Genomic DNA, 21,674 nt, shown 5'->3' with positions numbered 1-21,674 from the left:
CACCTGTATTGCTCCTGCATGCTGCCTGTCAAAACACAGCTGGGAATCTCTCTGGGATAAGGAACAGGAAAGGGCAGTGCAGAAGACCATGAAGGTGCTTCTTTCCCAGCTCCACAACAGAAACAGACCAGGAATGGGGCTGCACTTACCCCAGGAATGGAGAAACCAGCTGCACGAGCTCAGCTCGGGAGATCACCTCCTGGTTGAAAATAACCAGGCAGCGCAGGAAGTTCTCGTACGCTTCTGTGCTACGCAGAGCTTTGCGGACCTGAGGGAGGGGACAAGAGGAAAAGAGGAGCTGTCAAGGTGAGACTAAGCAGGGGGAGGTCCAGGAGACCTGGATTTGATGCTGTTTCCCACCGAGGCACACAAATATTTAAGTGAGTTGAACAGAGAGAACGTGCCCTGTACACAGGGCCAGACAAAGTGGTACTGACAGGAGCCATCCCCACGCTGGGATCCCCTGCAATGTCAGCACTGGGGCATTACTCTAAGAAAGGAACTGCAAGTGATGAACCAAATCCTTCAAAGAACTCTGTAACAGCTGGATTACAAAACACTGGAACCATGGACAACATCAGTTGTAACTACAGCACCACAAACCCAGCCAGGCTGCTTTTAAACTTCAGAGAGTATTTCAAGCAGGGAGTGGGGGGTATAAGACCCATGCCCTGGGTAACACCTCTCCAGCCTCTGCCTGCTTCCAGCTTGGATTATCATAGACAATCCTCCTTCTGTAACCCAAATCTTCACAGAATGAGGAAGCCAAACTATTCATCCCACCACCACTCCCTTTCCCACAAGAACAGCTGGATCTACACATCAGACTGAGATCTATCATTGTTAAGTTATTCATCATTATGCTTATAATTCCACAGCAGGGATTTCTAGGTTTACTTGTGTTAACACCTACACATCCTCCAAGCAATAAATTGGTTCCCAGTTACCATTAGCTGGTTCCTATCACGCTGCAGAATTCACCAGATCAGCAGGGAGCAACCAAGAATGTCATCAATGCATGAATATTGCTTTAGAGGATGGTTTTAAGTTTGTTCCATACTCCCCTCTGAGCTATAAGGCAATGTATGGACATCTCAGAGAAGACACCGAAGTGCCACTTGGAAACATCCCATATCTCCTTCACTTGATCTGTGTGCTAAACCAGCAACAGGTAACAACTGTGCAATTAATTAGATTAATCTCTGAGGGGAAATTAAAACAAAACCAACCCAATGTAAATATGAATCAGGTGCTTTGTAAACTGAGCTCCCTCACTGCAGCCAGCTGGCTGTAGATGGGTACAAGCTGTGCCGACACAGCAAGACACGCCACGCACATCATCAGCTGTACCAGGATCTTACAAAGGGGAAAACAATTTGGAGTGTGGGTTACAGGAAAAAATTCCCATTCCCTCAAATCAAATGCAGCAGCAGCAGGTGGAAAGCTGGAGAAGGAGCTTTGGGGAAAAGACACATGTAAAAAAATACCACCAATTTCTAAAAAATTCAATGGATCCAATGTAGAGGTTTGTAGGGTATATCTGAGGTCAAAAGCTGAGAAATGTTATCAGGGTGGTGTAAATCTCACACACTTCACTGTGATAGAAATCCAGATGTGTATACAGGAAGAACATACATCAAGGACGTGCAACATCTTCATCCTGCCTCTCACCTTCTCAAAGAAGAGAGATTCTGTCCCCACACCATGTTTGCTGGCTTCTGCCAAAGACTGGTCTTTCAAACCAAGCAGCTTTGGTTTCTTCTGTTATCAAAAAAAGAAAGGCAATTGAAAATAAAAGGGGTGTTCAGCAAGTTGAGATAATTTGGTTATCTATCACACATGAGTGCCAGCTCCCTGACCCCACCCTACGCTTGCCATTAAGGAAAAGGCAGCTTTTTTGGGAGGAAAAGTCTATTAAAATGTGCTACAAGTTAATTTACTGAATGTTAATAAGTAGCATGTTACTCCAAATATTTGTAATACATTGTTGCACCCTTTCCTGTAACTAGCTGATTCTTTCAGTCACACTACAGCGTATCTTACTTGGATAACCAGTTTGGAAAGCTGCCAGAATAAATGATTTTCCTATCACTCATCCAGTTCTGCAAGTCTTACACCTCCCCAGAATGACAATTTTTTTCTCTCTTACATTCTACTGTAAGATGTTTTATTTTCCCCATCCTCAGAAAGGCGCCTCCAAAACGCGCTTTATTTTGGTGACCTCAATTTCAAGGGCAGAAAGGGCAGAAGGGGACTTAAATGGTACAATTATGCCTGCTAATGCTTTTCATGACAAAGGAAGATATACTGGCTTCAAAAAAAAAAAGCAGACAAATTTATCCTTCATGCACAAACACGAAGGCACCTGGCCACAGGACAAATTTCTGTTGCACTACAAAGCCTCGCTGCTCTCACAAATCGTGCGTCATTTGAAAAGGGCAAACTCTGCTGAGAGAATAATCATTCATCATTGTATTAAAAGCTTTATCACAGGAAAGATGAGCAAACAAGATTCTACTGCATCCGCTCCAAGTTCTACTACAACAAAGCTTTCAGGCACACCTTTTCAGCTCGTCTTTTCCTACCTGCCTTAGGAACATTTGCTACAAATACTGGACAAATTTATTCTGTGGCATTACTGAGACTTTTGTCTCCATACTCCACAACTCCCCTTCATTAAACACTGCTAATAATACTACATCTTTCTAATGAGGTGATGAAAACTCTGTTTCCCCAAGCCATTAAAGTAACTATGTCCCACCCTCAGGAACAGATACCACCACTGGTTCAAAGAGTGTCAAAGAGACAAAGACTTGGAAACAAGGACTTCTGAAAGGTTTAAATAAAAACATTATTTTCCATGTTCTCATGTGCAGCCTGTGCCACAAAAATCACAAGGACTTGGAAAACTCATCCTGCTCTGCCCCATTCTCCTGGAACAGGGCACTCTCTGAAGGAGCAGCACAGGCTCTTACCTTCACCGGAGGGGTTGCTCCAGGGCCCGAGTGCCGTCGGATCTGGCAGCCATTCTGGTTGGGTCTCTGCTGCTTGTTGTTGAGCTGTGGCTTCTTCACTGTGCCCCCATGGTCATTCCTGACCGATTCCACTTTCTCTGCAGTTGTCTTACTCAACAGCTTGTTCAGAGACAAACCCGTTCAGACCATTAGGGCCACGTTCCACACAAAATGTCACAGAATGGTCTGGGTTGGAAGGGACCTTTAAGATCACTCAGCTCCAATGCCACGCCATGGCAGGGGACACCTTTCACTATTCCAAGTTGCTAGAAGCTCCATTTGACCTGCCCTTGAATACCTCCAGGGATGGGGCAGCCACAGCTTCTCAGGGTAGCCTGTGGCAGCGTCTCACCACCCTCACAGGGAAGAATTTTTTTCTAGTATCTAAACTAAACCTACTCTCCTTCAGTTTGAAGCCACTTCCCCTTGTCCTGTCACTCCATGCCCTTGTAAAGTCTCTCTCCATCTTCTTTGAGGCTCCCTTCAGGTACTGGAAGGCCACAATCAGGAGACCCTGAGCCTTCTCTTTTCCAGGCAGAACAATCCTAATTCTCTCAAGCCTTTCCTCCCAGGAGATGTGCTTCACCCCTCTGATCATCTTGGTGATCTCGTCTGGACTTGGTCTGACAGATCAATGCTGTTCCTGTGCTGGGGACCCCAAAGCTGGATGCAGCAGTCCAGGGGAGTCTGCTGCCTCTCCTAGCTCTAAATGATCAATGGATTTTACTGCAGTTATGGCACTAACTTAGAACAACCCTTTTAGGCAAAGGAACTGCATTTAAAATAAAAGCTATTTAAGGGACAAGTTGTAGCCAGAAAACAAAGTCTACCCCCTGATCTCCTTCCTACACCCCAAGAAAGTAACAGCAAAAGCACATTTTTCTGAACACTGGCTTCACACAGAACAGTTTGCACTAGGTATTTCATCCTCTCTCCAAGGGTACTCACCACAGAGCTGTTGGCATCAGGCAGGAATTGCCCAAATTCCGAGAGCAGATCCTCCTGGTTCTTGAAGAGTCGAGCCACCTGGGCATAGACCTCCTGCTCTGTCAGAGCTGGTGTGTAGTTCCCTCCTGCCTCCTTGGCATTACGCTGCTCTTTCTGCCAGAGGAAAGAAGTGTCAGAAAAAAGGATGCACCAACTATTCAAGGAAAAAATAAACCAACTTTCAGTGACAGAAATAATGAAACAGCAAAGGTCTCAGCTTCTTGTGTAAAGCATCATACTACATTAATAGTATGACTCTCATATGTTCAAAATATCTATACTTATATAAACTATAAATACATCCTAAATGCCCAACGGGCCCTGGAACAGTAAGACACTGACCAAGGAAGTGATTTCTTTGCATTTAACATAGAGCTGCAGCCACATTGCCTCATCCTGACACACGCTCATAGAAAAACACCAAATCAAATTTTTAAACAAGCATTCAGACACTTCCAAGCAAAGATGATGGATTGAAATCTATTACTTCATACTGCTATGTAATCTTTTTAACTTGCCAGACTTCTGCTTAGTTCAAGCAGAATTCAAGACCAGCCTGGACAGGGCCTGGAGCAACCTGACCTAGTGGAAGGTGCCCCTGTCCATGGCTAAGGGTTCAACTACATGATCTTTAAGGCCTTTGCAATCCAAACCAGCCTATGATTATCTGCTAGCCACTGCTAGTACAGCAGAAGACCCAAATACAAGCTTTGGGCACCCTCCCCAAATCAAAGCAAGAGAAATAACCACGCATAGACACAAATTCCCATTTCTAACACTCGCCTGATACGTATGGAGGATCTCCAGGAAGGCTTTGTAGATGTCTGGCTGTCCCTGGAACCGATTCTTGATCTTGTTGACATAATTGATGGCGTGATTAAACTCCACGGGCTGATTGTTCTGCAGGGATGGTGTGGTGCCCAGAGAGATTGTCACCGGTGTGTGAGGCTGGACGGGCGGCGAGCGTGGCGACGCGTACGGCGGAATCGGAGGGGTTTGCTGGCTGGCAGGAGTATGTGCCTGCAACTGCGATGGCTGAGGAGAACACAAGCTGTGTTAGGAAGCAGCAGATCCCCTCATGGTAGGGATAAAGGCAGTTTTAATCCACTTAGGGATAGATAAATATTTAGTGGGCCAGCAGAGACTAAATGGTATCAGGGAGACAAAATGCCTGGACCATTCCAGAGGTTGTTATTAAGTTGATTTTCCTTGCTAACTGCTTTGGACTGAAACCTGACAAGAGACACAAACTACCTCAAAAACTGAACAGAACTGAAATGCATAGGTATGGCTGGCTCCAAGACTGCAAGTTACTTTGGCACTAATGAAGAATTGTGGGATGTATCAAGGCAATGGCAAGGGAAAACTGGAATTTCTTCAGGCAAAAAGCAGGCAGTGAGTAATTATTTCGAATACGCTCAATGGACATCGAACAGTGAAAATTAAGGTTTGATGTGGCAGTTTTAAATGGAAATGGAAGTACTTATTCCCCTCATGTTTTACATTTCAAAACTTGTATCACACAGAGTTTTCAGGACTGAGAATGTGAACAACTTGTCACAGGATGGCCATAAATACCCTGTTACAAGGTCCTGCCTTGCTCAGGTACAGCTTTACCTGCCTGGCAGGGACATCCTACCTTATTGCCTAGCCTATCCCTCAGCTTCATTTTACAGTTTCAGCAAAAGTACTTCAACATTTTGCAGGTTGATATGGAGAAAACCACTTATCCCATAGTGTTAAGGAGACCGCTACATCTTTACTGAAAGCATGTACTTCTTCAGAAAAAAATCCTTGAAATCTGACACAGGCAAGTTCATTCTGGAATGATCTGCAGTGTCCAGTTTGGCAAATCTTTCAGCAAATCTTTCAGCGTGTTTTTGTTTGCCATTTCTGAGCAGGAAGTTGCATGTCCCAACAATGTTTGTCCAGAGATCAGCTAACCAGCACACTTTAAATCCTGCTGCTTTTAAACTGTGTATTACCTTTACCTTTACCTTTTCCAGGCAATTGTTATATAACAGTTTAGGGATTAACCCTTGAAATTTTGGAGCTCCCCTCCCTAAGGCTCTGAAATATTTTTGCATTCTGAGACTAAAATACACAGTATTTTGTCTGGAGTAATCTCCTTGAACAACTATTATCCTGTTCTGTTTCACATAAAAAATATCATTTGGACAGTAGCATCTGGATTATACCTAAACCAAAGTCAAATTTCCTTTGTTACTGAAAGGGCTCTGTTCTGGGCACACACATCAATACCTACAGGCAACAGCATGGTCATCTTGCTAAACTCTTGCACTTTAAATGTTGCCAATAACTCCTGAATCCTTCCAGCTGACAGCTGAACCAGACCTCTCTACAAAAACCATTCAGTCTGTGAACAAGATTTCAAACAATGCAGAATCCACCAAATAACAAACGAAGGTTTCCTAAAGGCTTAATTGCCTCAAGCATTTCAAATGACACACACACACTTTCACACCAAAGAGAACACCTTTATCACAACCTCTGTTTTATGGGAAATTTCTTGGGACTTTAGGTCTGAGACAGTGTACACAAAAGCAGGCAGAGAATGTGTGCCCAGTGCTTTAACTAGGAACCTTTTCCCTAGGGGTGCTGGATCACTTCTTGAATAATGTGTGTGCCATTTACCAGATGCTCTGACTGTCTTTCAGTTCCCCACTGCCAGCAACAAGGCTTTTCCAAACCCTTAATGTTTTGGAAAGCTTGTTTGAATTGCTGTCAAATTAACTATGACTGCATCTTCAAGTTTGGAAACGAGAAACTAACCCAGCAGCAGAAAGGGAACACATGAAGCTTCACAAATACTGTGGAAAAGCAGTGTGGAAGTTAATTTTTCACTCTCTAGCTCCACACCAGCTTCAGCTGGAAGCAGCAGGATCCCCGTGCTCTTAGTGCAGGTCACCCAAAGCCTCTCACCTTGCTGATTTTGGCAGGTGTGGGCTGTGGCGCCGGCTGTGCTGGTGTCGGGGTCGACTGCGCCGAAGGCTGCGACGGATGCGGTGGCTGTGGCTGGGGCTGGGGCTGCAGCCCGTGGGTGGGGATCTGGTGAACCTGCCCCGGGGTTGTCACGTTCACCATGTCATTGGTCTGCACTTCAATCTTGTAGCCAGGTGGCAGGAAGGTGTTGAAACCCATGATCAAGTCTGGGTGGCCCTTGAAGAGCTGCGACACACGGCTGATCACCCCTGGAGTGTCGATGCTGAGGAAGGAATAAGATCACAATGTCACCATCCTCTGTCACCTTTCAGTGGGGACAAGGTTCTCCACACTGCAATCTTACATTCGATTTTTTTTTCCCCCCTTATCACCTCTAACCTATGAAAAAACTGAGTCCTATAAACACACCGCTCAACTCCAGAGTGACATTAGCATTATTTTATTAGCCCAGACAGAGTTTTATATCCACAAGATCCAGTCCCAAGTCTGACCATTATTAATGGGCAGACAACCAGACAGCCAGATCAATCAGCTGTCAAGGCTGAACTTGTGAACTCCCACTCTAAGCAGAGATTTAGTAAAAATGAAGGGTTGCATTTCATTCTCAGAAAATAGCGCACACAAATGCTTTTACATCATTGTCCAGGTGTGCTACTGTGTACACAAAGGACAGAATTCAGCTCCTGCCCTGTGCTCCTGTGTCCACACACACTCTTTCTAACCTGGAAGGAAGAAGCAAAATGGAGCTTGTTACCTTTGAGATTTAAATTCCTTCATAATATCCAAGAAGTCATTGTAGACCTGTGGCTGACTACCAAACTGTAGCTTCACCTGGTCAAGGTAAGACAATGCATCCTCCACCTGGAGACAGGCCAGACAGGTTATATTAGCAGAGAAGATATGATTTCACCTCCCATTGTTCTGTAAAACACTAATTATTTGAAAACACAGCTGTTAGCCCTGAGCCCGGGCAGAGAATTAAGGAGCAAAAAGCTCATGAACCTGGTTAGTGTACCACCAGCACTGTTTGAATAAGAGGTACTCACTCCCCACTCCTGGCCCACAAGACAAAACTACCAAAAAGAGAAAAAAAAAGGAAAAAAAAAGCAACACAGATAAGCAGAATTACTCAGAATAAAAAAAAAAAAACCAAAAAAAACCCCAAAAAAACCCCAAAATCCAACACACTCCAAATTTACCATCACTGAAGTGACTGCTAGGATAAACAGAACTAGACTGAGTATTTTTCCTGCATTCATATGTGGAAATTATTATGGAAGTCTAAGAATAAGCAGAAAGTGGAAATGACATATTCAGTGTAGTAGATGTCTGCCAGGTACACGCTTGCACTTCTCTCAAAAAGCCAGACATTTCAGTTCAACATAGAAGGGCTTTGAAAATGGCAACTGTGGGCGGCAAATTGTTTTACACCTCAAACAGCAAGAGGTTCATGATTCATGTACCAACAGCCAATTTTCAGAGGTGCTGGAAGAACAGCCACGGCCTAAAGAGAGAGCTCTAGAGGTCCCTGTGCCTCCAGCAGCCCAGCCAGGCACTCAGCAGCTGCAAGAGCTACACATGGGACCTCTCTCACATCTGAAATTCAACAACAGCAACGGAAGAAAGACTTGTGTATAGCCCCAACCTTGCACTAGCACAGGATTTTCCATGGATTTCACTGTGAGGAAGAAATACTCTTTTTGAAACCAGTTTTCAGAGGTTTGTAGAAATGAAGTTTCCCACATTCAGCAAAAGGAATGAGTAGTGGTTTCCACCAAAACTGGAAAAGACTCACACCGTATTTGGAAGAAGCTGAAACAGGCATCAATTTGTATCTATGTGCCTTCTCCAAAAGTAGCAACTTAAAGGGGTTATTTTTGGTGGACTTTTCTCTTTGTTTAAGGATTTTACATCACATAATCTGAGAATAGAGCCTTCCTTACTCCCAAATTACTCCCACACAACCACCCACATATACCATGTGTTCAGAAAAGCACCAAATGTTTTGGTAATTTAACCCGTTCATCCAAACACTCTAAGCAATACATTTTTCCTTTTCCCTCCCCGCCACAAATCTTCTGGCGAGTCCAATTTCTTTTCATGATGGTATGTGAAACAACAGGGCTTCAGCAGAAAGAGAAGTCCATTTCTGCATTCAACTGACTCCCAAATACGAGAAGCCTCAAATCCTGGGAAAGGGGGAAGGTAGGGAAGGATAGAAAAAGGAACCTGGTCGCAGAAAGAATTTTGGGAGAGGATGGCTGACATCAGGCAGCTGCTGACATTACCTTGAGCCTCTGGAACTGCTGCTGGCCCTGCACAGGCACGGCTGGGGGCGTGGGGTGTGTGTGGCTCTGCACCACCTGGCTGCCGTGGGGCTGCACGGGCGCGGGGTGGTGGTGGCCGCTGTGCACGGCGGCGATGGCCGGCCCGTGGCTGCCCGAGCTCTGCGGCACGGCCGACACCTGCCAAGGCAAACAGCACGTCAGGCACGGCCTCGTGGCACGGAGCACAGAGCCTCCCAGGCTTCCAGACACATCAAGGAAGCACAAGGCAGTCGGTTTGTGCTTTAACCACAACTGCTAACAACTTTACTCAACAAACTCCAGACAACTCTCCATCCTATCCTCCAAATACAGGAAAGTCCTCCCTGCAAACACATTCCAAACATTGGCTGTCCAGTACGTCCCCTGACATAAAGACCTGAAAAAGGAGGGTAAAATGCAATTTTTAATCTGGCTAGAGTCATGGTTCTCTCCTTTCCCTACGTGTCACAAGTAATATTCTGAGTGAATGAATCTTTATGGGCTGCTACATTCTTGATAATTCAGTTTGGGTACTGGAAGTCAAATTGTGGCTCTCTGGCATCAGCAGGCTCAGGGGAAAACCCAGCTTGGTATTTCCCCTAGAAAACCAGGGAAAGAACAGAAAGCATCACTTTTGGGACTCCTGCATACCATAAACCAGGAAAGTTTTGATTTGGAAAATCATTTTCACAAGTCCAGTTTTCCATTCAAGCCCCTTTTAGATGGGACATACTTAATTTAATCCTCATGAAAAAAATAAGGTTTGCCTGCCGGTCCATCTAAGTTCTTTTTAGGAAGGACTGCCAATATCAACACACCCTCTTCCAGCCCCTGCAAGGGTCTGCCTGCAGCTCTTCAGCTCTGTGGCTGCCACTATCATTGTGAATACCTTTCTGCAGAAGCAAGGATGAAGCTGTGTGTAGAATCAGGCACTAGACAGGGAAAGCAGCTCACCAGCAGCACAAGTGTGGAAGATTAAACATGCCAGAAATGTGGCAAAGACAAATATCCCACAAATAGCCTTTCCTTGCTCTGTTACTGACAGCTATCTCCAGCGTACTCTTAAAAAGATTTTTATTTTTTTTTTCCCCTGTTCCCAGCTGCCAGCTTTGTAAAGGAGGCAAGAGAGGGAAGAGTGCCACCTAATGACTCTGGGGTAATGTTTTCCGAAACATTTCAATTTTCCTGAAAGTCTTCAATCTACATGCTGATCTAGTCTGTTAAACTTAAGATCACCCAAGACACCATATGTCTTTCACAACAGCAAACCTTTCCCTGCTGAAAAACAGAAAAATGGAGGAAAAATCCTCCACAAACCTGACTCTGTGATTCAGAGACCATGGTCTGAGAGAATCATTAGAAGAATCATGTTCAAGAAAGCCAAGTCACACCACGTTGGTTCACGAATGAAGCCAATAAAGCAAGCACTGACAATGAGATACACATTGTTTTTTAAAGGAAACCCTGGTTACCAAAACAAAACCTCGTGTCAAATACAGCCACAACACGGTGCTGGGCTGGCCAGGGAGCTAAAGGCTGAGCACACACACCTGGTAGCTGGGAGTTACGGAGTACTGGATGCCCGTGGCCGACTGCATGGTCTCGGAAACCGCCTCATAGACCGGCGGGGCCGGGGCGAGCACGCGGTGCTGGTGCGGGAAAGCCTCGGTGCTGCTGGTGATACGTCTCTGCTGCGACGCGTACACGGGTGACTCCTGCTCATCTAATCGCCGCTTCATGCTGAACTCATGCTCGGGAAGCACTACAAAACCTGGGGAAAAAAAGATTGGTTTTGCACAGGGAATCGATTCAGCGCTCCTGTCCCGCACCATGGGTGATGCGGAGATCGCCGCGAGTTTCTGTCTGTTTGGGTGCTGATATCTTGAGATGGGAAAGTGGAATTAAAGACTTAGCTTTCAGCATAAAACATGCAAGCGGATCTCACCACAAAAAGTACAGCCTTATTGTTGTAGTAATGTGAAAGTTAATGATTTCTTCGGTCTCACCTAAAGGATGTGGCTAACTGGAGCATCTGAAGCACACACAGACCCTGAGCAATGCAAAGCTTGTGAACGCAGTGTTTGAACACCAAAGATCGAGGAAGGATGTGTTACCTACACACCATTTATACTGACAACAGGAAAAAAGCCCTCTTGGATAGTCCAGGTAGGAGGACAGCTGTGAGAGATGCTTTAAAACATGGACAAAAGTAGGATGCAGAATTAGAGTTTGAAGTCACTTATAAAGCCCCAAAGCGTTCTGCATTTAATACATGTGTATCAAACACATTTCATGTGTAACTCTGGAGAAAGACATAGGTCTGTATAGGAGTATTTTGGATACCACAAACCCCCCTGTGGTCCTGCCAGCACCCTGGCCCCCCTCAGAAGTTGGAGTCCTGCCTGCCTGCCAGGGAGCACAGATCAGCAGCTCCCTCACTTACTCCCCCATACTTTTCTTCATGTTCCTGCCCAACTTCAAGTTGCTTTTCTGCAACTTGATTTCACTTCAAATCTGACAGGTCATTCTGCCACTGTCCCATTCCTAAAGGAGCCACAAATTCCTGCCTCTGTTGGATTGAACGAGTCACCTCAGTGCTCTTTACTGCAAGCAAATTCCCAGTGCTGCTTTCTGTCCATTGACAGTTATTGCCATCCTTGAGATGTTATCTGCTGTTTATCAAAATCACAGGCAGCCTGTTAAGAGGCTTGAAGGACAGAAAACAGTGAAACCACCCTCTTCTGCTTCAGGATCTCTCCAAAGCAAGGCCTTTTCAGTTCAGTGCAATTAAGACACACTCATTGCTAAGGCAAGCACACGGATAAATGAGAGGGAACAATGTTCCCCCAGAATAATGGTACAACAGCCAACTGAGCCACTCCCCATCTACCAAGTCAGGGCAGCTCTTCACAGTCTAAATCTAATTAATCAAATAACCCAAAGATCATTAACTAATATCTCATGTCAAATATGGAAACGGGAATCAGCAGGACAGAGGTGCAGATTTTCCCCTCCGTGACATAACGCATAGAAAAGATTTGGAAAGATTTGTGTTGGAAGAGACCTTAAAGATCATCCAGTTCTACCCCCTGCCACAGGCAGGGACACCTTCCACTGTCCCAGGGTGCTCCAAGACCTGTCCAACCTGGCCTTGGACACTTCCAGGGATCACAGCTGCTCTGGGCAACCTGTGCAAGGGCCTCTCCCCACCCTCAACAGGAAAAAACTGCTTTCCAGTATCCAATATAAACTCCCTCTATTATCTTTTGCTTGCAGAGGATAGGACAATCAAGGAAAATGATTTCATTTATTTTTGAAGTTACTCTTAAAGAGGTCCCCAAATCACAGGGCAGGCCACAGACAGGAAGCAGAGGAGGACTCCTTGCTCCAAGTAAAGGGGAAAGCTCATCAACTGCATCTTAATTGCAAGTTACAAATCCCAAGTAAGCCTGACCCCCAGCAAGCAGAGGAACACACTCGAGGAACACACTTTTCTAATGGTGCCTGCACTGGTTGTCTTTTCAACTGGTCTCTACTGCCAAATGAAGAGTCAGGAAGGTTAACATGGAGCTACTCCCCTCATGGAGATGCTTCTCTCAGGCACAGAGCACATTTCGCTTTGCAAAAACATAGCTTTATGCTAATAAGGCTGGGACTAAACTGAGTAAATCTGGCCTCACACCATCCACCCAGAACAGAGCTGGCCAGGACTTTGCATGACAATGGCTGAGTGCATGAGTAAAGTCTGGGGAAAGCTTTGGTGGCAGCTATTTACAGCCTGCTCACCAACTTGGACACCCTTCTGCTCTGAACACTGGTCCCTCAGCCATTCCTGTCACTCGCTCTTGCCCTCCCAGGCTGGCTCTCCTCTCACCTTTGTAAGTAACTGGTGTGGGGGCTGTTCAGGGTCTCATTTCCCAAAGCAACACTCCACACTCACCAGCTCCTAAAGCAGAGGCTGTTTGAGGGCAGAAGGTGGCTGGAAGACTCACGTGCCCTTATGAGGATTAAAATGCCAACTTAGGCTGTCTGAAAAGACTTTTCCCCATGAAGCTACCACAATTCTTGGCCTGTTAGGCCACGTGAATCATGACAGCACCGAGGATCCATCACCACACACACACCAGCAGCATGAACATCAGTTTCTGAAGCTCCTGATTCTTGCAGCCCAAGTGTAAAATCTTCCAAAAATTTGGTTTGCTCACGGTTGATATTAAAACTTCTGTAAAGCAAAAATCAATGCTCATGTACGTTCACCTTCCCTCTGAATTCCCTTCACTTTTACCAACTGAGCTTGGACTCTGCTTTTATCCAAGCACTCGACTTGCCTCAACTGTGAAATTCTGTATTATATATGGGGGTGTGTATATATATATATATATATTTATATAGTCACTATATAAGTAATAGCCAATAGCACTGATCAGTCTTCCCAGATAACACCACACTAACTCCTACCAAGGGTCTGCAATCCACTGAGTAAGAGTGTCTCACAGCAAACCAGCCCTTAATGAAGATTGCTAATTGACAGGCTTTATTAATGCTAGCAGAGAGACAATCTTAAAGCTCTGCTGTACTAGACAGAGACAAGTGATGGTAACTCTGCATCCACCACCACCCAAATTCTACAGAGAGGGGAAAGCAAACCAGCACCAGAACAGTGACTGGTCTGCATCCTGCAGGAGATGTGATGCTGCATGGTCCCGAAGTGCACTCATTTTCTCACTGAAGTCCTGCTAACCTGGCATCTCCCGCCAATCTCCTCTGTTCAAAAACTGGAGAGATCTGTCCATCTGATCCTCCTACAGCCTACCAAAAAGCTGAGGAAGGAACAGTGAGGTGAAACCCAAGACCAGACATGTCATTTTGAACTGATTTAGCCAAAGCGTGCAGCTCAAAGGGGCAATTCCACCCACTTCCACCCCCAGTAACAACGGATTTTTCCTTAATGATGGCAAAGCCCAGCTAAGGGAAAGGTATTTTGAGAATAAGCATGCAACATCAAAGACTTGTATGAAGCATTTTCCCTCCACATTACAAACAATACTACGCTTATGTCGTCATCTCAGAAATGCAGCACCCCTCATGGACTTTGAAGTGTAGATTTAGAAAGCCCCAATTCAAACTGCAGCATCTGAAACCTTAATTTGAGGGTTGAAAAGCCCTCAAAATATAGCAGGGATTGAAGATAAGTCACAAAATTCAGGTAGTTTCCTCTGTTAAAATCATAGATGGGATGCATGTAGGAGATCTTAGCTCCACCTGAGCAGACCAAGTCAGAAATTGAATTCTCTTTCCCCAGCAGCATTTCTACCCAAACTCCCTTTTAACTCCTTAAAAGGAGCACATATCATTCCATCTAGGGGAGGTTGAAAACTATTGGAGTTCTTCTTTCTTGGGGTTTTTAGTGTTCTCCTTTGTAGGAAAAGGATGCTGCATGGGAACACATCTCTGGATCCTCCCACCTGTGCCACAGGTAGGATGCATCAGGCAGACACACATACACACAAACAGGATCCTCAGCTGGTAGAGCAAAGGAAATACTAAGAAAAGCTCTGTTGCATCTCAGTAACAACTCTAGAATTATGCAATTCTACCTCACTGACTTCATCAGAGGCTTTCCCCATCCATCTCCCTCACACAAGCCGGTAGGACAGATAAAAGCAAGTGGAGCACATCCCTTTCCCTGTGGTACTGAGGAAAGCAGAGGAGTGGGGACAAGGCTGGGTTCAACTGGTGGAGCATTGCAGGGCTCTCTTCCTGCCTAATCACTGCTCCATGGGAGCAACCGAGGCACAAGAACCCAGGTGCTCTCCTCTTCCATTGCAAAACTGCCTCTCTGGTGGCAGCTCCGCTCCCCAGCATTTTACCACATAATATACCAAAAATCTCCATTATTTCTATTGCAGGTTTTCCCTCCAGATAAGCAGGGTCTTCTGGCATTAGAAATTAGCTAGTAAACTAAAAAGAAAAAGCCAAATAGAGACTAGGAAGAAAGCAAATTGGGAAGGTGCCTCAATGCCTGTTGGAAACTCAACACACCTATGGATAAACCTTCACCAAAAAGCTGTAAAAGATTCACTAGACAGGATTTTGGTTCCTCTGAAAAACTGCAGAGAAATTGCAGAGCTGCAGAAGATTTGTTTAGTACAAGTGAGGGCTTTTGAAAAGGTTTTTGTTCGAGGAAGAGAGGACTCAAAAGTTGGGAGCAGCAAGCGTAAGTCTCAACTCTGCTCCTGGGAACAGCCACAGATGTCCTGCAGGACACATCCCACATAGGATTAGAGGAGTACACGGCAGTGCCCGCTGGAAAGGAGCCGGCTCAGGTTCTGGCAGCGCTGCTAACAGCCACACAACTTCCAGAACATGACCCAGCTTGCTCAGCAGTCACTGCCCTGCTTCGCTTTTACGGTGCCACGCAGCCCGGATCCCCCACCTGTAGCACGGGGATAGCCCACGCTACAGAAAGGCAGATCCAGGACCAGAGCATCATTCCAAAATGGAATGAGAAGCATCCTTAGAAAAAGGTGCTGGAAAAGCATGACCTGAAGCTTTGGGAGCAGTTGGGAGAGTTTTCTGCACCGTTACAGCTGTGCCAGCGCTCACCAAGAGGCAGCTGGGACACAAAAAAACCCCAGTCTTCCAGATGGGTAAAAAGTTGGTGAGGCACTGATCCCTGCTTTGCCAAAAAGTGGCCTGGGTGCTGAACCCCACCACACAGACACAACCCAAAACACTCTCTACAGAGCCTAGAGAGCTGTTTTGCCCAGTTCCCTGACTGCACCTACCCCATGCACAGAGAGAATGATCAGAAACCTTTTATTTAAACAAATGAAAAAAGAAAAGACTCCAGTGGGGTTGGAAAAAAGTAGCATGGTCCTAAAAGCACACCCCAGGCTGAAGTGACAGTTATTATGGGGCTCTTTTCCGCTCCAGCTCCAACAGCCATAAAAGCTTTCCAACGCTGGAGAAGTCCAGAACAGCAATCTGGACAGAAAACGATTCATAAATCCTGGAAACGTAAATGATCCGCCTGCCAATTCCAACACGATGCTCCCAGTCCCAAGACCCACACGTGCCAGGAGCCTGTGCAGAGCATCCCCCTTCCCCACACTGCTCACAAAACCAGCCTGAATCAGCCAGAGTTTCTCCAAACTTGAGCAAATTAATGCTATTTTTCTGGATGAGTGATTACGTTGCAGCATCTCAAACAAATTCATGCTGAGACCATGTGTCTGCACCAGAAGCAGAAGGTGGAAAGGATGAGGATAAGATATTTTGGGGGGAGAAAGCAAGATTTCCTTCTGCAAAGAGCACACCCATGTGAAAAACTGCAAACTTCACCTCAGCAGGCGAAAAAAATAAAACCCTAAAAAGTGCTTTTGTGTCCTTGGAGATCCAGCACAGGCTGACACCAGGAACCCAAGGCACTTTATGTGATGAAGTTTTACAGATGCTTTAAAATTAGTGTATTAAAATAAAATGTAATTTAATATAAAATACTGCACGATATAGTTAATCCTATACAGTAACATTTACTTTTCTGAAACTGCATTTTTAAAAATAATTACAAGTTAGGAGTGGAAAATGGCCAGCACAGATACAGCTGTACTGAATTAAGTTGGGCTTTTCCCACTTGTTTACTGACCCTACACCTTTTAGCACAACTAAAAGCGGCAAGTTAAAAGAGAAACATGAGGTGTTATGTCAGCCTTAAGCTACACTTTAACACACAGAGCAGGTTTAGATTCCTCTGGACAGCATGGGAGACTGAAAATCCATGCACAGCTGGAGATGCCTTTGATAATTAAGTTTGAAATAGAGCTGACAAAACATATTTTGTCCCATTTCAGTGGTCCAAATAAACTGATTTCTTCAGGGATGTAACTTCTACCTGAACACACGTGCTATTCACACAAAAAAACGACTGTTAAAATTCATTCTGAACCCAGGCCAGGAAAAGGCAGAAAAAACATGATTTAGTCAAGCAGACACAAAGCACAGTCATACTTTTAAAGCTACCTGAACTCCACCAGCCTCCTACTATCAAAAGAAAAAAAACCACCCTAGTTTCTAGGGATGTATAGCAGCCTGAAGAATTAAAAAAAGGGGATGGAATACCAATGCAAGTGTCTGCCAAGTTCTCAGCACGGGAGGACGAGCAGAGGGATCCGGCTCGCTATTGAAATCGCTGGAAAATTAATGGGTGCACGAGGAGCTCTCGGGTTTCCATGTATCTACGCGTCGCTCCAACAGGTCCTTTCGCAGCGCTGCGCTATTGGAGCTGGAAAACTGCGAAAAGCCAAGGGGGGAACACTCGGCCATCCCGGAGCCGCCGCGGCAGAACGGGACGCCGGCGGGGGGAGCCGGCCCGGCAAAGCGCTTTCATGGCAACTCCGCCGGGAAGTTGGGGTCACACCGGGACCGGGAGAGCCCGGCCAGGCTCTCGGAACGCCCCCCCCGGGCGGGCGGGAGCCCCGGCGGCGGCTCGGGCGCGCGGTGCGGCCGGTACCGGGGCCGTGCAATGCGGGCGAGCGCTGCCGGGGGCGGTCCCGCCGCAGCCCGGGAGCGGCACCGAGCGGAGGGCGGGCGGAGGGGCGGGGGGAAGGAGGCGGCGCCCGGCTCGCAGCGCGCCCAGCGGCCGCCGCACGCTCCGCCCGCCGCTCCCGCCATGCCGGGGCCGGGACACCCCGGCGGGGCGGGGCGGGGCGGGAGGACGCGCGGCCGTCCGCGCGGGCCGGGGCTCCCCGGGGAGCCGCGCCGCGGGCACCGACCGGCCCCCTTCCCCCAACCCCGCGCCGCCGCCGCACCGGCGCCGGGCCCCGCCCCCTACGGATCGCCGGAGGGGGTCGGCCCCGGGCCCGGCGGCCTCCCGTCCCCGCCGCCCCACTCTTCCTTACCTCGAAGCGGGCCCTGGCAGCGGCCGGGTCTCCCTCAGGGTCCGGGGGTGGCGGGCACCTCCCGGGCGGGTGGCGGGGGCGGGCTGTCCCCGGCGCAGTGAGAAGGGGGGGGTCCCCGCGCCCCTCCTCCCGGAGGGGGGGGGCGGGCGGGGGCGGCGCCGATGCCCCGGCGGGGGCGGGGGGCTCGGCGGGGGAGGTAAGATGGAGTAACCGTCTGTCGGCCGCCGCGGCGGAGCGCTGCCCGCTTCTCTGTTCCCCGGGAAATCCCGCCCCTCCTCGCGCAGGGGGGGAGCCCCGAGCGCCCGTTGGGCGAGACGCGCGCCCGTCACCCTTTCGGCCAATGGCAGCGCTGGCCCCGCCCACCAGGCCCTCCCCTATTGGCCGCGGCCCCCAGGAAGGGGATGTGGAGAGGAAGGGAGGGAGGGGAGGAGGGGGGGAGCGACCGCCGAAGAAAAATGTCCGTATAAGCAGCGCGCCCCGCCCCCGTCCCACCTCCCCCGCCGCCCTATTGGCTGAGAGACCAAAGCGCCGGCCAATTGGCGAGCGGGGCCGCGCCGCCGTCACGGCGAGAAGCCCACCCACGCGGCGAATTGGCCCCGCCCGCCACCGGCGAGGCCACGCCCCCCTCTCTGGGGAGCCCTTTTGTGGAATGTTTACATCGCGACTGCGGCCCGTGCGAGCGGCTGCTCCCGTCGCCGCACCTCGGCCACGGGCCCCGGTGCCAACCAGTTCGGCGGCGGGAGTGGGGGGGGACTTGGCGGCGGGGCCCGGGCCCGGGGGCGGCGCGGCGCTGCCTTTTGTCCCCGACCCCTTCACTTCCGGGATGGCGGCGCCCCACGTGGGGCGGGTCGGTTACACGTGCGGGCGGGGGGCACACGGCACACGCACACACTCGCTCACGCACACGGCCCGCACACTCGCTCACACTCACACTCACGCACGCACGCACCGCGGAGGGGGGGCCGTGGGCGGTGCGCGCCGCGGGGGGGCGTTGCCCTCAGCCGCTGCGGCCAATGGCGTGCCAGGCAGGGGGCGTGGCCACCGCGGCAATGGCCCCCCCCTTCCCCCCCCCCGCACACACACACTCAGTCACTCGCCTCCCCCCTCCGCCCGCGCCCGCCGCCCGTCGCGCGCTTCCCGCCGGCGGGATCCGGAGCGCGCGCGCGCTTCTGTCCCCTCCTCCCTCCCCCCCCCTCCTTTCCCCTCAGGTTCCCGCCCGCCCGCCCGCCCGCCCCCTTGGGAAGCGATTCCCGTGAAGGGGGGCAAAACTGGGAAAGTGTGTGTGGGGGAAGCAGCTGTTACATACCCTCAACGCGCAGGCGAGCAGCCCTGAATGGAGGGGGAACTCCCCCCGGGGCGGATTGGCCCCGCGGTGCTGATCGTCACGGCCGCACCGCCCACGGCGGGAGGGGGGGCGCGGGGAAGCGGGGTGTGAGGGAAAGGCCTCTCGGCGGAGGGCGGGAGGGAGCCGGTTCCCCCGCGGAGGTAGCCAGCGTTCCCCTCCCCTAAACACGAGATGGGGGTGGGGGTTAATGCCTACGATCATCGTGTTTCTCTCCGTTTGGAAAGTTGTGGAGTGTGTTGCTGGGTTCCCCAGACGGAGGCTGGAGGAGCCAGGCCTGGCCGCCTGTTAGTGCTCATCTGGGCATCTAAAGTGTGCTCGGGAAAGGCTGAAATACAAACACACATTCCACACTCCTATTAAAATGTGTATTTCAAGCACCTTCACTCAAACAAGGTATAAATCTCGTAGTTTTGTTTGTTTGTTTTTCTTTCCAGCTGTTCATCCCGTTCTCAGACTGGAAGAGCGCTGCAGGAGCAGGCAGTGAGGTGGTGCCGGGACAAGCAGGCACAGCCGAGGAGGGAGCCGGGAGCTGCAGCTCGGTGTAACCCCTGGAAGGGCTCTCGACAGAGGGGTTTGAGTTTGCACGGGCTGCAGTGCCACTGGAGATCGAGCCTGAGCCTTGGAAACAGGAGGTGAGGAAGCAGAAGGGCTGGGAAATGAAGCGCTCTGGAGCTAGGCTCTTTCCAAACTCCCAGGGAGCAAAATTACAAGCACTAAAGTAATCGTCATTAGCGAGGCAGCGTGCATGCAGCCAAGAAAGCCAAATGAGACAGGTGGGCACAGCGATGGCAGCGCCGCTTTACAATTGCTCTGCAATGCCTTTAAATCCCCGTTTCCAAACTCCAGCGGAACTTTGGATTTTGTTCTTGGAATTGCCTGTGCTGTTACTCTTGCCCGTGGTGGCTGATCCCCATCTCTGGGCCACTCCAGAGAAGGGGAGATCCTGCAGGCATCAATCAGGCTGCTTGCACTCAACAGCCCGTTTTTCCCACCGCTTTCCAAACAATACAGTTTTTCTTTCCAGTAACTTTTGGCTGGCTGCGTGAAGTGACCATTTCCAGAGAAATCCTTATTTCTGCTGCTGAACAGGACTTGCTGGCACAGAAGGAAGGGATGGAAGAAAACATTGTGTTGTGCAAGAGGACTGAAAATGCTGGCTTTGAGAAGAAACGCAGCCCTGGAAATAGTAAGGGAGAGTGTTTGGGTTGTTTTTCCATGGAAAAGGTTTACAACCTTTTCCTCCGCCTCCAGCACAGATGGGATCTTCATCCCTCCTTAAAGGGTGCAGCGTATCTGAGCTCTTCCCATTCAAAGCCAGAGTTGGTGATCTCCATCCCTCTCCTCTGGTTATTCCTACCAGACACCCAGGCCATGAGTCTTGGAAAAGTTCTGGTTCTCTGTGTCCACACCATGTGGAACTGAGCTAGAAGGCACAACCACCTTTACCATGTGCACAGAGCGGGCTTGGTTGGGATTTCACAGCCTGTGGGAGAGAGACATGGGCTGGGCACATTTGTGGGGCCACGTGGGACACTTGGCATCACCTGCAGCTTTCGGATCTGGACCCAACACTTTGCCAAAAGCCCCGCTGAGCCACAGAGAGCTGCTGCTGACAGCACAGGATTAACAATAAACTGCAAACACTGCCTTCCTGCACGTGTGTTGAGAAGAAAGCCCAGCTGGGTGAAAAAGTTTGGCAGTGAGGAGGGAGGGCCCCAAGAACATTTCTTCAGAGGATGAGAGGTCTCTCAGAGGAGCCACTCTGCAGTGGGTGCCTGGAGGGAAACTCTGGGGCAGCCTGAGCCAGAGGAACAGATCACACTGCCTGGGCTGATGCTGCTCCAGGAGACAGCTGGGTGGAAAAGGTCCCTGGAAGGATGGGACACCGCAGCTGAAGCAGAACCACTCTGCAAGCAGGAAGTGCACAGCTCCAGGGATGCTGCCAGCACTCACCTCTCATGCACTCCTATGCACTGGGACATGCAGCCCTTCCAGACGGATTCCCTGCTGCCTCTGGTTCTGTTCCAGCCTTCCAGTGCTTGTGTCTGACCTGGGTTTGGCACAGCCAAGCCAGTCCATGCCCAGAGCACAGGGGAAAGCTTCTCCTTGTGCTAGTCCTAGAAAGACACTGGCATCCTTTACTATTTTAGGCTCCAGC

At 49.2% G+C, this 21,674-nt stretch overlaps 1 protein-coding gene across 3 annotated transcripts in view; it reads right to left on the bottom strand.

Annotated features, from left to right (window-relative positions):
* Positions 1 to 19,504, bottom strand: part of SIN3A (SIN3 transcription regulator family member A) — a 31,370-nt gene extending 11,866 nt beyond the window's left edge. The window contains exons 1-10 of one of the 3 annotated variants that reach the window (XM_058846720.1): positions 19,478 to 19,504; positions 10,822 to 11,042; positions 9,254 to 9,430; positions 7,720 to 7,826; positions 6,945 to 7,227; positions 4,785 to 5,036; positions 3,963 to 4,115; positions 2,976 to 3,134; positions 1,672 to 1,761; positions 150 to 268 (exon numbers count right to left, since the gene is read on the bottom strand). In XM_058846720.1, the coding sequence (XP_058702703.1) occupies positions 150 to 268; positions 1,672 to 1,761; positions 2,976 to 3,134; positions 3,963 to 4,115; positions 4,785 to 5,036; positions 6,945 to 7,227; positions 7,720 to 7,826; positions 9,254 to 9,430; positions 10,822 to 11,010 (1,529 nt within the window). In that variant the 5' untranslated portion in view covers positions 11,011 to 11,042; positions 19,478 to 19,504. Of the gene's footprint in view, positions 1 to 149; positions 269 to 1,671; positions 1,762 to 2,975; positions 3,135 to 3,962; positions 4,116 to 4,784; positions 5,037 to 6,944; positions 7,228 to 7,719; positions 7,827 to 9,253; positions 9,431 to 10,821; positions 11,043 to 17,392; positions 17,824 to 18,171; positions 18,304 to 19,477 lie in introns of those variants that run through there. The other 2 variants (XM_058846721.1, XM_058846719.1) reach the window with 2 other exon arrangements.
* Between the last annotated feature and the right edge of the window lie 2,170 nt (positions 19,505 to 21,674).

Source organism: Poecile atricapillus, chromosome 11, assembly GCF_030490865.1.
Source record: "Poecile atricapillus isolate bPoeAtr1 chromosome 11, bPoeAtr1.hap1, whole genome shotgun sequence".
Lineage (NCBI taxonomy): Eukaryota > Metazoa > Chordata > Aves > Passeriformes > Paridae > Poecile > Poecile atricapillus.
Note: the sequence above shows the minus strand (reverse complement) of the source record. Positions and strands in the feature narration are given on the sequence as shown.